At 41.0% G+C, this 14,246-nt stretch overlaps 2 protein-coding genes across 3 annotated transcripts in view; both read right to left on the minus strand.

Annotated features, from left to right (window-relative positions):
* LOC144425256 (histone H5-like) overlaps window positions 1–14,246 on the minus strand; it is a 321,238-nt gene that overhangs the window by 234,799 nt on the left and 72,193 nt on the right. The window lies entirely within an intron of this gene.
* LOC144425128 (uncharacterized) lies at window positions 636–4,077 on the minus strand. Of its 2 annotated transcripts, none has more exons than XM_078114487.1 (3): window positions 2,828–4,077; window positions 1,483–2,368; window positions 636–839 (listed from the first exon to the last, which is right to left on the minus strand). In XM_078114487.1, the coding sequence occupies exons 1-2, from the start codon at window positions 3,999–4,001 to the stop codon at window positions 2,358–2,360; spliced, it is 1,185 nt and encodes a 394-aa protein (XP_077970613.1). In that variant the 5' UTR covers window positions 4,002–4,077; the 3' UTR covers window positions 636–839; window positions 1,483–2,357. The 2 variants fall into 2 exon arrangements, with proteins under 2 accessions (XP_077970613.1, XP_077970612.1); XM_078114486.1 differs by having other exon boundaries at window positions 1,483–2,398.

Here is a 14,246-nt window from a genome sequence, read left to right on the forward strand (position 1 = left end):
TACAGATTCTCTTAATTTTTGCTTTGTGGTGTTGTTTCACAGGTATTACTTGGGCTTGGTACAGTATTTTTGGGAGAATTATTGATTTTAATACTGTTGATTTTTCTATTAAACTGTGTCCCAACTGTGCAAGGCTTTTTAAACGCCTCTCACAATCTTTCAGTTTAATTATCCAGAGCTTGTCAGGGTCACATTTTCCGTAAGTGTTTCCCACTATATTGACTGTTTTATCCCACGATACGGGGACTTGTGGTTTAGAGATTCCGTACCGCACTCCTTTTGTTTTAAAAGAATTTAATTCCATACCGGATGCTTTTGTAAACCGCTTTACCATTGAAAACGCCTCTTCCATAGAATGTGCCTCCTTTGTTGTTAAAGTTAGGTCGTCGGCAAATGCTGGTGTCTTGAATTCTTCTTTAAGTCCTTGTAACTTGATACCTGTAATACTTTTGTTCCTATTAAGTTCTTGTAGTAGAGAATCCGTAGTTATTATATAGATTAAGCTAGATAGCGGGTCTCCTTGTCTGACGCCCCTCTCCAGTCTAATTTTCTCAGTACAGTGGCCATTGACCATTATTTGTGAAGTTGCCTTTTCATATAATTTCGTGATATAATCAATAAAAGTTCGAGACATACCATTTCTTTCCAGAGTTTTTATCATGAATCCATGATCAATTGAGTCGTATGCTTTCTTGAAATCTAGCGATGCAATGTATCCTTCATTATCTCGTTCCATTTGAGTTGTCAATTCCCTCAATAGTAAATTCAAGTCCCCGATCTTGTACGGTGGCTTTGCAAATTGATGCCGGTGTGTACTCCTTGGAAGTATTTCTTTAATCCTGTTTGCAAGAATTTTATTTAGAAGTTTTATATCCGAATTAAGCAGAGTGATTGGTCTAAAATTATTGAGGTCGTTTTTGTTTCCCTTTTTATATATAAGATGGATGATTCCATTAAAATTGTCTTTGCTATCTGGTGCTTCGGTAAATATCTCGTTTATTATTTCCAGAAGTTCCCTTTTGATTATATAAAAACACTTTTTAAAAAACTCGTTGCTCAAGCCATCTTCTCCTGGGGATTTATTATTTTTGGATTCTTTGACCGCTTTTTCTAGTTCTCGCATAGTTATTATTTTTCCTAAATCCTTGTAATTTTCTCCTGCCATGTTGTCTATATTAGACAGAAAGGAGTTTTGTTCTATGCGACAAGTCCCTTTCTTACTATATAATTTGGCATAAAAGTCTTGCACTATTTTCAATTTATCCTCTGGTTTAGATTTCAGCTCTCCCTCCGAATTTAGTAATGGGCCTATTTCCGTTTTTATGTGTCTTTGTTTGATTTTGGAAAAAAGGAATTGTAGATCTTGGTTACCAGCTGGGACATTATTGGTTTTTGATCGTACTTTCAAATGGTGTAATGTTGTTCTTTGATATATCATTAATTGCTTTTTAGCCTGCTTAAATTCATTAAAAACATTTTTACCTTGGTTGAGTTGGGATCTATAATACTGTACTTGTGTTTCTAGTCTATCTTTTTCTTTCTTTTCTTTTTTCTTATTTCTCGCTCCGAAGGAGATTAGAAATCCTTTTATCCGGTCTTTAACGTTTTTCCACCATTGCTGCTAATTGTCCTGATTGAATTCCTTTAGCGTTTTCCATTTCTTCCATTTGTCTTCTAGTTCCTGTAAAAATTTATTATTGTTGAAGTGTTCTGTATTATTTCTCCAAATACCTGGCCCTCTCTGCTCCTTCAGATCGATATCAATTGTTAATATAGCTGAGTCGTGGTCTGTTCCTGGAATTGAAGAATGAGAGACTGAGTTAACTAATTGTACATTATTGGTGTAGAATCTATCCAATCTCGAACTGCCCTGCTGGTGATGATAGGTATATTCTCTTTTCTTTGGTGAACAATGTCGAAATGTGTCGGATAATTTGAAGTTACTAACAATATTTTGAAGATAGCTTTGGATTTTGGTTTGTCCGTATTTCAAGTCTGGTGGATATTTGTCGATTATTGGATCTAGCACAACATTAAAGTCGCCGCCAAATATTATATTTTCTGTCGAGCACAGGTATTTACAGGCGTCCCCAAAAAAGTTAGTTCTTTGGTATGAATCTATTCCGGAAATGTCGGCATAGGCATATAAATTGATTAATTTAAGTTTTGCTCCATTAATTTTGGCTGTTATCGAAAGAATTCTCCCTTTATTATCTAAGTCTTGTTTTAAAATAGTTGTACTTATCTTTTTTTCGTTGATCAATATACCGACTCCAGCAGACTTGCTGTTGTTGGAGTTCCAAAATGATTTTCCAAAGCTCCATTCTTGTGTCCATTTGAGTTCGTCTCTACTGGTGCTATGCGTTTCCTGTATAAATATGATTTCCCATTCTTGTTCCTTAAAATAATTAAATAGTGCTTTTCGTTTTTCCAAATTTCGCATTCCGTTAACGTTAATTGTAACAATCTTAATCTGATTCCTCATTGGTAGACTGTGAAATTTTATATTCCTCTCGGCATCTTGGGCACTTTCCCTTATTTTGGTATTTGTTTAACGGTATTAGCGTGTGACAGCAATCCACTGGAATTGCTATTTCTTCGCAATTTAAGCAAACAGTTGGCTGGTGAAAATCGATCGAGCTTTTTGGGGCTATCATGAGCCTATCATCTCTGCAACATGTGCGGAAAACTTCGAATTCGTGCTTACAGTTGAAGCAACAGGCCTGTTTTTGGTCGCTTATTAACCCTATGTGTTTTTTACAATTTGGGCAACTAGTCGTGGCCTCCGGGGATGATAAACTTATAGCTTTACGAAATTGGTACTCACCGCTACTGTAGCTTTCCCATTTCCTTTTGATGTTTCTTCCTTCTTCTTCTATAAGGTTTAAGCTGTCAGAGAAGACTTCATGATCCGTAGTACTGTCGCATGACTCCGTCGACCTGGACCGCACCTTGTTTTGATCGTTCCCGTCTGATGCGCATGAGGTCTCTTCGTCCGTACTCGTCGGTTTCCTTATATGGTCATGCTTTTTGTTGTCGTCGTGATGACGTGATATTGTTTCAACGGGCGTCGCCCGTTCTGGTCTATCAATTTCTCCCGTGGGGTTTCCAGATTCTATTTTGTCATGAATTGCCTCTTTGCCTGTTATTATATTATCCTTATGCCGAATTTCATTCCCGTTACTTTTCATTGTATCCTCCCCTGTCACACTTGTTCTCTCCGACTCCAATGATAATCCCTTGTTGCTTCTTTCCTCTATTTCTACGCTTTCCGCCCAACTGGTTTGGCTAGATAATTCTTTTTCTGATAACGGATTTTCCGTGTTGCTTGTTTGTTTTGGATCTAATTTTTGGTTTTCAATTTGTTTTCGCAAGATTATTTCTGGATTTCGTTTTTGTTTTTCAGGGCATTGAAACCTCATGTGCCCCGGCTCGTTGCAATAACTGCATGTTTCCAATTGACCAGGATGTTTCACGAATAATTTAAACCCTCTTATGTTTATATAACTTTTAATTGGATTCGAAACCAAATGTTCCCTATTAATGATTATTCGCCTTGATCCGTTTTTAACTCCTTTATTGTCCTTTAATTGTGCAATCGAGTCTGGCTTTCCATGGTTTTCTGTTATGTAGTCCATTATTAAGTTATCATTCATTTTAGTTGGCACCCAATTCACGTACAGTGGTAATTTATCTGGTACAATGAGTCTATGCGCCGGTAGGCGCTTGCCATCTTGCTTCAATTTCCACAGCATACGGTCCATTTGGAGCGCTTTCAGCCTGTTTGTAAAACTTACCTCGGTTGTCCCATTTGGGTATTGAACTATGCCATCTACTTCCTCTACCTTTATTCCCAGGTCCTCTAAAAACTTCCAAAACTCATCCCTCTTGATTTGCCTTTGCATTTTAAAGCTGAGGTCACAAGACCTATCAATCCATAATATATCCTGTGGGACATTTTGTGCCGCAACATCGGCATATCGCCGTCCCTCTCCAGCCATTGTACACACAGCAGCTACAGACCACTACGCAGCAAACGTCTTGCTTGACATTTTCTTGCTACCTTTAGTGGCCGGCATGTTGCTTTTTTGTCATTCATTCACGGAATGAGGTGTAAGACTTACTTACCATCTGAGTTGTACAACCCTACTTGCATTAACTGTCTTGAGCAGGGCCATAGTGCAATAAACTGCACAGCCACGATGAAATGCCGACAATGCCTAAAAGAAGGCCACAAAAAAGCAAACTGCCCGTCCTTAAATAAGGAGAGCCAAGAAACCATTAAAACATGGCTTAAGAATTCCACCGTAACAAAAGTCCAGTCACCAACTAAAACAAAGAAAAACGAAACCCCATCGGCCGTACCCCAAACATCACCGAATGTCAACAAAGAGAACGCCTCATCGTATAGTAGCGACACAAATGAAACAATTGATGTTGTCAGTAAGGAAACCAAAGATTGGTCATTAAGCCCCGAAAGTACCATTGCCCCGATACATTACCCTTCGACACCGCCGCCCATTGCGTCCAGGAAGCTTAAGGCCACCTCAACAATAGGGAACACTCCTTTTCGCGTAGTCGGAAATCTCGGAGTCTCATATACCAGGAATAGTAATACCCACGATCTCGACCAATGTTTAAATTCCTACTCGTCCGTGTTCTCTGACGCTCCCCAGGTCTTATCAGCACCAGCTTGTCTCGAGGCCGAAGATCTCGCCCTCTCAACAACAGGCTCTGAGGAATCAGACAGGTCAATAATAACACGCTCGCCCAACCGGAGCAAAAGAGGAAGAGACAAGACCAAGTCGTCCTCAACCTCTTCGATAGGCCCACCGACTGCAAAAAAAGAAAAGTAATTCAAACGTTTTATGTCCCTTTAACTACGATCCAATCTCCAAACCCACAATCACGTCATGAAATTAATATCTCTAAATGTAAATGGTATCATGGTTCATCTAGACGAAATAGCACTCACCATTAAGGCGCATGACCCCGACATCATGCTCATTCAGGAAGCCCACAAAATAGACGCTGACAAGATCGCAAAATGGGCATCCAAACTAGGATATTGGGCCTACTTGAATGCGCCAGATAAACTGAAAACCCATCTCAAACACTTTTACGCAGGCACGGCTATATTGCTGTCTAACAATTTTGAAAGTAACACCATCACTTACAATGTAATTGTTAGATACCGCGCCTGCTCAGTAGATCTGCAACACCAAGGAAAAAGCATAAAAGTCATAAATGTATATGGTCCCCCAACACACTACAGAGCCCAAGCAGATTTTTACACAATCTTGACCACCAGAATAGCCCCTGACAACTTGAATCCTGACCTCCTTGTACTAGCTGGTGATTTTAATGCTGTGACTAACAAAACTGACGTACTCCAAACCAATTCCTTCAAGCTGACTGAAGGTGAGAGAATATCAAATAAATACGTACAGGACAATAACCTTTTCGACCCATACCACAATCATTGCCAAAAAAACCCATCTTCACAATTAAACGAAAGAATCAATTTAGACGTATAGATAGGATATATGTGTCAAAAACAGTCGAACCGCAAATTAGAGCATTCTCAAACCATCCAAACCTAGTATCAGACCACTTACACTTCGCCTCCATTGATTTATCCCAAAATAAAAGGGTAAAATGGGGGATGGGAAATTGGCGGAACAACACGGCCCATTACAAAGACCCACGTTTCGTCCAAATGGTCACTAACCGATTTAACATCCTACTGGGAGACCTCGAATGCGCCAATAATATCCTAGACTGGTGGGATGTCGTAAAAGATCAGATAAAAAAAGACGCGATTGCTTTCGGTATCCGACAAAAAAAACGCTCAATCGCCGAACAACATCAAATCGAGGAGGAAATCTTTAAATCCTCACAAGGCGTTTCAACTATACCTCAAACAGAGCTCAACTTATTAAAGCAACGTTTGTCAAGTATTCTGGCCAAAAAGGTGGAATTTGAAAAAATTGTCTCTAAGGCAGAAGTGACTGGCGACGACGAACGCCCGACAAAGTATTTCTTTAATACAATTCAATCAAGGGAGAAACAATGCTCCATCACACGCTTACTCACTGAAAACAATACCACAACGGATGACCCACAGGCAATCCTAAATACTACTCATGAGTTCTACAAGAACCTGTGGAGCACCACCACCATCATTCATCCTGCCATTCAGGCCCACTATATAGAAACCATGGCCAACACAAGGCTGTCCCCCTCTGAAGCTGAGGAGCTGGGTGAGTTAGTCACCGAAACCGAGATTTTCCACATAGTAAACAGTTTCGATAATGACAAATCCCCCGGAGTCGACGGGTTAGGAAAAGAATTTTATCTAACTTTCTGGAAGATAATTAAACAAAAATTCGTTCAAGTAATCAATAACGCCTTAGCTTTTGGAAAGATTCCACAAAGTTGGAAACTAGCCCGAGTAATACTAATACATAAAAAAGGGAATACCGCCGATCTAAAGAATTGGAGGCCCATCTCCAACCTAAATCTTGACTATAAAATCCTTGCAAAATTGATATCGAATCGATTATCCATCAAACTTGACCACATAATTAATACAGCTCAAAAATCCACCATTCCCGGTAGGCAAATCTCGGACCTACATAGGAACCTCGAAAGTGTAATAAGATATTCGAAAAAGAACCAAATTCCTGCGTCCATCCTAACCGTAGACCAGATGAAGGCGTTCGACACGGTGAACCACGACTTTATCCACAGACTCCTGGCTAAGATCGGTCTCGGAACAAGGCTCTGCAACCTCATAAAAGATCTATACTACAACATCAAAAGTACAATCGAGATAAACGGAGCCTCTACCCCTGAAATTCACATAAAAAGAGGCATACGTCAAGGCTGCCCTTTAAGCATGCTTCTTTACTCACTGAATGTAGAGCCAATTACCAGAGCTATTCTAAACAACAGGCATATTCGAGGAGTCAAAATAGGAAAGAAAGAGATAAAAATTCAACAATTCGCGGATGACACGAGTTTTATTACTACAACTTCATACTCGTTAGAACAAATTTTTAAAGAATTATCCCAGTTCCAGCTAGCAACTGGACAATCCCTGAATAAAGAAAAGTCTCAGATCCTGTGTATTAACAGTGAGGCCGAAAAACGTATTGAGGGGACAACTTTCGAAAAATACCGTCGCGACACAGTAAAAATCTTAGGAGTCCATTTCGGCAAGGAGGCAGATAACATAGTTTGGGACCATAAAATTCGAAAAATAACTCATATGTCAAAAAACACAAACTCGAGACATCTCACATGGAGAGGTAAAAGGACAATAATACAAACTCTCGTTTTACCTCAAACTCTCATGGACGCGAAAACCAGGATAATCCCATTACGTCACCTCAACAAACTCCAATCCATTATCTTTAAATATCTATGGCACCCCGAATACTTAGAAACCATTTCCAGAAAAACGATGCTTCTGCCTGAGGCTAAGGGTGGAATGGATATGATAGATGTTAAATTAAAATCCCACGCGAGCCTATTCCAAAAATTAGTCATACTGCTTAACAGTGACACTCCAATCGAATTTTGGCATCACGAAGCACTCTACACGCTGGGATCTAAAATAAAGTCTTTCAACCCGTACATGTATAGTAATTCGGCTCCCCACGCAATCCAAATTGACCACCACTGGCAGCATATCCTCAACATTAGTCATGTCATAAAATTAGCCCCATCTGAATGGGAAGGAACCACACTGAAATTTCTCTACAACAAACTTAGGGAAAACACCTACGAAAGCTCTAGTACGGATGATTGTGATTGGCATAAAATCCATTTAATGAATAGACAAATAAAGCCCTACTTCTCCAATGTCGAGCGTCAGGTCTCATACCGAATAAAAAGAGACGGCTTTCTTTTCGGACACCGGAAATGGAGGTTCGGCCTACTTCGGAATAATATAAACTCCCAGCAACCACTACGAAACTGTAAACTCTGCAAAAACGCCCCGGATACAACTCCGCACATCTTTTTGAATTGTCCAGCGTACCTGACACTCCATAATGCAGTCTCCGGGACAATAGAAAAGTTAACGGGACAAAACCTAGTCATACATCGCCAACAGATATTCAACAATACTTACGATGATAAATGTGAACTCGCCGTCCTTAAAATCTTCTCCATTCTTAAATCAAAATTTATTACTCTAAAACTCTTGCTGGACATTCAGGATAGATACGCTACAAACTGGGACTTGGAAAATTTACACCAAAAGGTACTCTCTGATTTCATTCAATATATGGACAGTTACAACTACACATATGGATCAGTACAGGCCTTTGAACTCGAACAAAATTGGAAATCCTTACTTATACCAAATACCTGCCCACCATAAATGGTAGATTAATATTAGATAATAACATCAAACATCCCAACGGAAATGATGAATCGGAAGCTTCACGGTGGATATTATTGCTGTTTTGATTAAGGCAACCCCTCACCGGGTTAGGCCCTCGACAGCAACGAAGAAAGAAGAAAAGAAACGAAGAAGAAGATGAATTACGCCGAAGCCGCCTCAACAACGTCTACACCTACAAGAGAAGAAACATCTGCACCGACTACACGACCTCGCACTCTGTTCCTGACTACCACCGAAGACCTTGACTTCCCTCGATTGTTCGACATCCTGAAGACCGACTCAACCACCTGCAACTACGTCGACCACATCACGGGACTCTTCGAGGGAAGAAAAGGTCAGTGGATATGCACTTTTGCCGCCACCGAAGACCCCAACTCTAGCTGCCGCGATCAATTCTTGCGCGACACAAAGGGTCAAATAAGAGTTTCTGGCGGTACCATTGCGGTATCACTGCCAACCGAAGCACCAATTCGAATATCCGTTCGATGGATACCGGGAGAAACGTCCTACAAAAAGGCTGTGGCTACAATCGAAAGACTGCAGTGCGGAAAAGTGCGGAATGCCACCAGAAACTGGTACAAAGGTACGGCTATCTATAATGGATATACTTCTTTTTTTATAGAAAATTTTAAAAAAGACCGGTTACCTGATTATTTGATGATTGATGGAAAGAGTTGTAAGACGTATTTACCCCGAGAGTTGTATGTGCCAACCTGCGGAAGGTGCTTGAAGCCCGGTCACAATTTCATCGAATGTGAGAGCGAACCCGTTTGTCGCTATTGCAAAGAAATGGGGCATATTCTAAAGGATTGCCCATCCAAACGGAATGATTTTCCAACAACTTCTGGATATACATGGACCATACCAAAGCGAAGACGAATGCAGACAACCAACCCACATTATTCGGAATTACAAACCAATATCATTCGAAATGCTTCACAACCTGCTGCAACTTCAAACAACTCAACGGAACTACCAAATGACGTACAACCTACTGTGGAATTACAAAATGACCCACTACCAAATATGGAGTTACAAAATGGCGCACAACCTAATATGGATATACGGGAATTACAAAGCACAGTCAACCAAAACGTCTTACAACCTGCAACAACTCCAGAAAACTGCTCGCACAACGCCACAACCAACAACAAGCAAGGCAATTCGATGCCAGAATCTGACTTCGTCTCGAAGGTACATGAGTTCTCATCCTCCTCAAACTCCGATGATCTAAAAGAAATAAGTAACTGGTCAGAGTGCGAAGATGCGGGGAGCGTTTTGAGCCCTCTATCAACACCGCCGAACCTACCACTGCCCAAACAAACAAGGCAATCGTCGAGATTGAAACAAACGTCGACGATAGGCAACACTCCTTTTCATCCTCCATCAAAAAGTAACCCGTATGTGAGAGTGATGGTGCGAAACATCCAGGCTCCGGACATATCAACCTCTTCCGTCTTCAGCACCACACCTGAGGAAACATCCTCTGCACCAGCAGTTCTGGAATATACCAAATCAAAATCAAATACCGTGGACTTAAATGAATCAAATCTGGACAACTCGGATTATGCTAATAAAAGAAGCCGTGAAGAAACGTCATCAGACTCGTCATTTTCGACCACTTTGGAATTTAGACTTGTTGGCAAAAAGAAAAAATAGTTGTAAGTTAATTCGGACCCCACAAATCAAAATTCTGTAACCTGGACATTTAATTCGGCCTTTAAACAAACTGCCCAGTTGATGGCATAAAACTCAACTTGATAATACCATCCCACTTATAGCGGATGTGATGAATGGAAGACTACCTCTTCATGTGGTATATAAAATGGTGATCTCTATGGCAAAGAGAAGGGATCCATATAACTTCCGTCGGCATAGTCTGGGTATGAAGGCAATTGGGCTGGATTCCAGTCTTTGTCGTTCTGATCCGTAAAAAAAAAAAAAATAGCTATTAAAAAAAATATGCTGGGTGTACGCATTTAAAAGTCGTCACACAGTATGTACTGAAACCGGGGCGGCGGAAGTTGAGCTGTGTTGAGCATGGCATTGACGGAAGCCCTGGGCAGACGTCCTGCTATTTGGCACATAGCACGACTGATGCTCGGGGCCGAAGTCTTTGCCTTGCAATGCATAGCGAATACGGAAGCTGCCTTTCGTGTATGATCGCTGCTTATGTGCAGTGGCATGCTTATGAAGCGTGATACCGATATGACTCGGATATGACGTGTCTTTAAGACACTGACTGGGACTGGAAAAACTCTGATCCATATGAAAAAAAAAAAAAAAAAAAAAAAAACGAAAGACATGTCTGGAACGGCATCTCGTCGCTTAATTAAGATCTAGCTGTGTATTTGGTCGTATTGAGTAGCCAAAGCTGTCTGACTGAGTTATATGTGGAAAACTGAAATAGTTTGGATATAAAACCCGGATATATACCCTGGATATTACTTCAAAAGGCATGGATTATTCAGCAGCGGTCTCCAACAGAAATAACGAAATTGGAAAACGGCCACGTTCTGTGGTCGCTGAGGTAAGCGGCACACTAGATATTGATGCTTTCTTAGATATCCTATCGAATACAAAGACCACAAAAAATTATGTGGATCATCTTACGGCCTTGTACGAATCACGCCCCGGTCAATGGATGCTCTCTTTTAAGCAACTAGATCCAAATAATGAAAACGTCTCTAAGCGAGATGCCTTTTTGCGAGACAACGAAAACATCATAACATCGGGCGATGTAAACATTCGCTTCTTTCCCCCAACAAAGCCGCCTACGCGCGTGAGTATTAAAGACGTGCCCGACGAAGCGAAACGGCAAGCCGTCTGGGATATCTTAATTAAAATTGGCTGCGGAAAATTACGGCATCTTAACAAGCAATACTATCGAGGAAAATCGCTATACAATGGATACGTCGCTGCGTGGTTTGCGGACTTTGATCACACTAAATTTCCGCCCTTCCTTAACATTCACGGAATGAGGTGTAAGACTTACTTACCATCTGAGTTGTACAACCCTACTTGCATTAACTGTCTTGAGCAGGGCCATAGTGCAAGAAACTGCACAGCCACGATGAAATGCCGTCAATGCCTAAAAGAAGGCCACAAAAAAGCAAACTGCCCGTCCTTAAATAAGGAGAGCCAAGAAATCATTAAAACATGGCTTAAGAATTCCACCGTAACAAAAGTCCAGTCACCAACTAAAACAAAGAAAAACGAAACCCCATCGGCCGTACCCCAAACATCACCGAATGTCAACAAAGAGAACGCCTCACCGTATACTAGCGACACAAATGAAACAATTGATGTTGTCAGTAAGGAAACCAAAGATTGGTCATTAAGCCCCGAAAGTACCATTGCCCCGATACATTACCCTTCGACACCGCCGCCCATTGCGTCCAGGAAGCTTAAGGCTACCTCAACAATAGGGAACACTCCTTTTCGCGTAGTCGGAAATCTCGGAGTCTCATATACCAGGAATAGTAATACCCACGATCTCGACCAATGTTTAAATTCCTACACGTCCGTGTTCTCTGACGCTCCCCAGGTCTTATCAGCACCAGCTTGTCTCGAGGCCGAAGATCTCGCCCTCTCAACAACAGGCTCTGAGGAATCAGACAGGTCAATAATAACACGCTCGCCCAACCGGAGCAAAAGAGGAAGAGACAAGACCAAGTCGTTCTCAACCTCTTCGATAGGCCCACCGACTGCAAAAAAAGAAAAGTAATTCAAACGTTTTATGTCCCTTTAACTACGATCCAATCTCCAAACCCACACTCACGTCATGAAATTAATATCTCTAAATGTAAATGGTATCATGGTTCATCTAGACGAAATAGCACTCACCATTAAGGCGCATGACCCCGACATCATGCTCATTCAGGAAGCCCACAAATAGACTCTGACAAGATCGCAAAATGGGCATCCAAACTAGGATATTGGGCCTACTTGAATGCGCCAGATAAACTGAAAACCCATCTCAAACACTTTTACGCAGGCACGGCTATATTGCTGTCTAACAATTTTGAAAGTAACACCATCACTTACAATGTAATTGTTAGATACCGCGCCTGCTCAGTAGATCTGCAACACCAAGGAAAAAGCATAAAAGTTATAAATGTATATGGTCCCCCATCACACTACAGAGCCCAAGCAGACTTTTACACAATCTTGACCACCAGAATAGCCCCTGACAACTTGAATCCTGACCTCCTTGTACTAGCTGGTGATTTTAATGCTGTGACTAACAAAACTGACGTACTCCAAACCAATTCCTTCAAGCTGACTGAAGGTGAGAGAATATTAAATAAATACATACAGGACAATAACCTTTTCGACCCATACCACAATCATTGCCAAAAAAAACCCATCTTCACAATTAAACGAAAGAATCAATTTAGACGTATAGATAGGATATATGTGTCAAAAACAGTCGAACCACAAATTAGAGCATTCTCATACCATCCAAACTTAGTATCAGACCACTTACACTTCGCTTCCATTGATTTATCCCAATATAAAAGGGTAAAATGGGGGATGGGAAATTGGCGGAACAACACGGCCCATTACAAAGACCCACGTTTCGTCCAAATGGTCACTAACCGATTTAACACCCTACTGGGAGACCTCGAATGCGCCAATAATATCCTAGACTGGTGGGATGTCGTAAAAGATCAGATAAAAAATGACGCGATTGCTTTCGGTATCCGACAAAAAAAACGCTCAATCGCCGAACAACATCAAATCGAGGAGGAAATCTTTAAATCCTCACAAGGCGTTTCAACTATACCTCAAACAGAGCTCAACTTATTAAAGCAACGTTTGTCAAGTATTCTGGTCAAAAAGGTGGAATTTGAAAAATTGTCTCTAAGGCAGAAGTGACTGGCGACGACGAACGCCCGACAAAGTATTTCTTTAATACAATTCAATCAAGGGAGAAACAATGCTCCATCACACGCTTACTCACTGAAAACAATACCACAACGGATGACCCACAGGCAATCCTAAATACTACTCATGAGTTCTACAAGAACCTGTGGAGCACCACCACCATCATTCATCCTGCCATTCAGGCCCACTATATAGAAACCATGGCCAACACAAGGCTGTCCCCCTCTGATGCTGAGGAGCTGGGTGAGTTAGTCATGAAACCGAGATTCTCCACATAGTAAATAGTTTCGATAATGATAAATCCCCCGGAGTCGACGGGTTAGGAAAAGAATTCTATCTAACTTTCTGGAAGGTTATTAAACAAAAATTCGTTCAAGTAATCAATAACGCCTTAGCTTTTGGAAAGATTCCACAAAGTTGGAAACTAGCCCGAGTAATACTAATACATAAAAAAGGGAATACCGCCGATCTAAAGAATTGGAGGCCCATCTCCAACCTAAATCTTGACTATAAAATCCTTGCAAAATTGATATCGAATCGATTATCCCTCAAACTTGACCACATAATTAATACAGCTCAAAAATCCACCATTCCCGGTAGGCAAATCTCGGACCTACATAGGAACCTCGAAAGTGTAATAAGATATTCGAAAAAGAACCAAATTCCTGCGTCCATCCTAACCGTAGACCAGATGAAGGCGTTCGACACGGTGAACCACGACTTTATCCACAGACTCCTGGCTAAGATCGGTCTCGGAACAAGGCTCTGCAACCTCATAAAAGATCTATACTACAACATCAAAAGTACAATCGAGATAAACGGAGCCTTTACCCCTGAAATTCACATAAAAAGAGGCATACGTCAAGGCTGCCCTTTAAGCATGCTACTTTACTCACTGAATGTAGAGCCAATTACCAGAGCTATTCTAAACAACAGGCAT

This window comes from Styela clava, chromosome 7 (genome assembly GCF_964204865.1).
Source record: "Styela clava chromosome 7, kaStyClav1.hap1.2, whole genome shotgun sequence".
Taxonomy (NCBI): Eukaryota; Metazoa; Chordata; class Ascidiacea; order Stolidobranchia; family Styelidae; genus Styela; species Styela clava.

Excerpts from the sequence above, each read along its gene's own strand:
- LOC144425128 (XM_078114486.1), bottom strand. The coding sequence starts at position 4,001 with ATGGCTGGAGAGGGACGGCGATATGCCGATGTTGCGGCACAAAATGTC. Across the intron at positions 2,399-2,827 it reads ATGGGAAAGCTACAGTAGCG|GAACAAGAATGGGAAATCAT; the intron begins GTGAGTACCAAT and ends AATTATTTTAAG.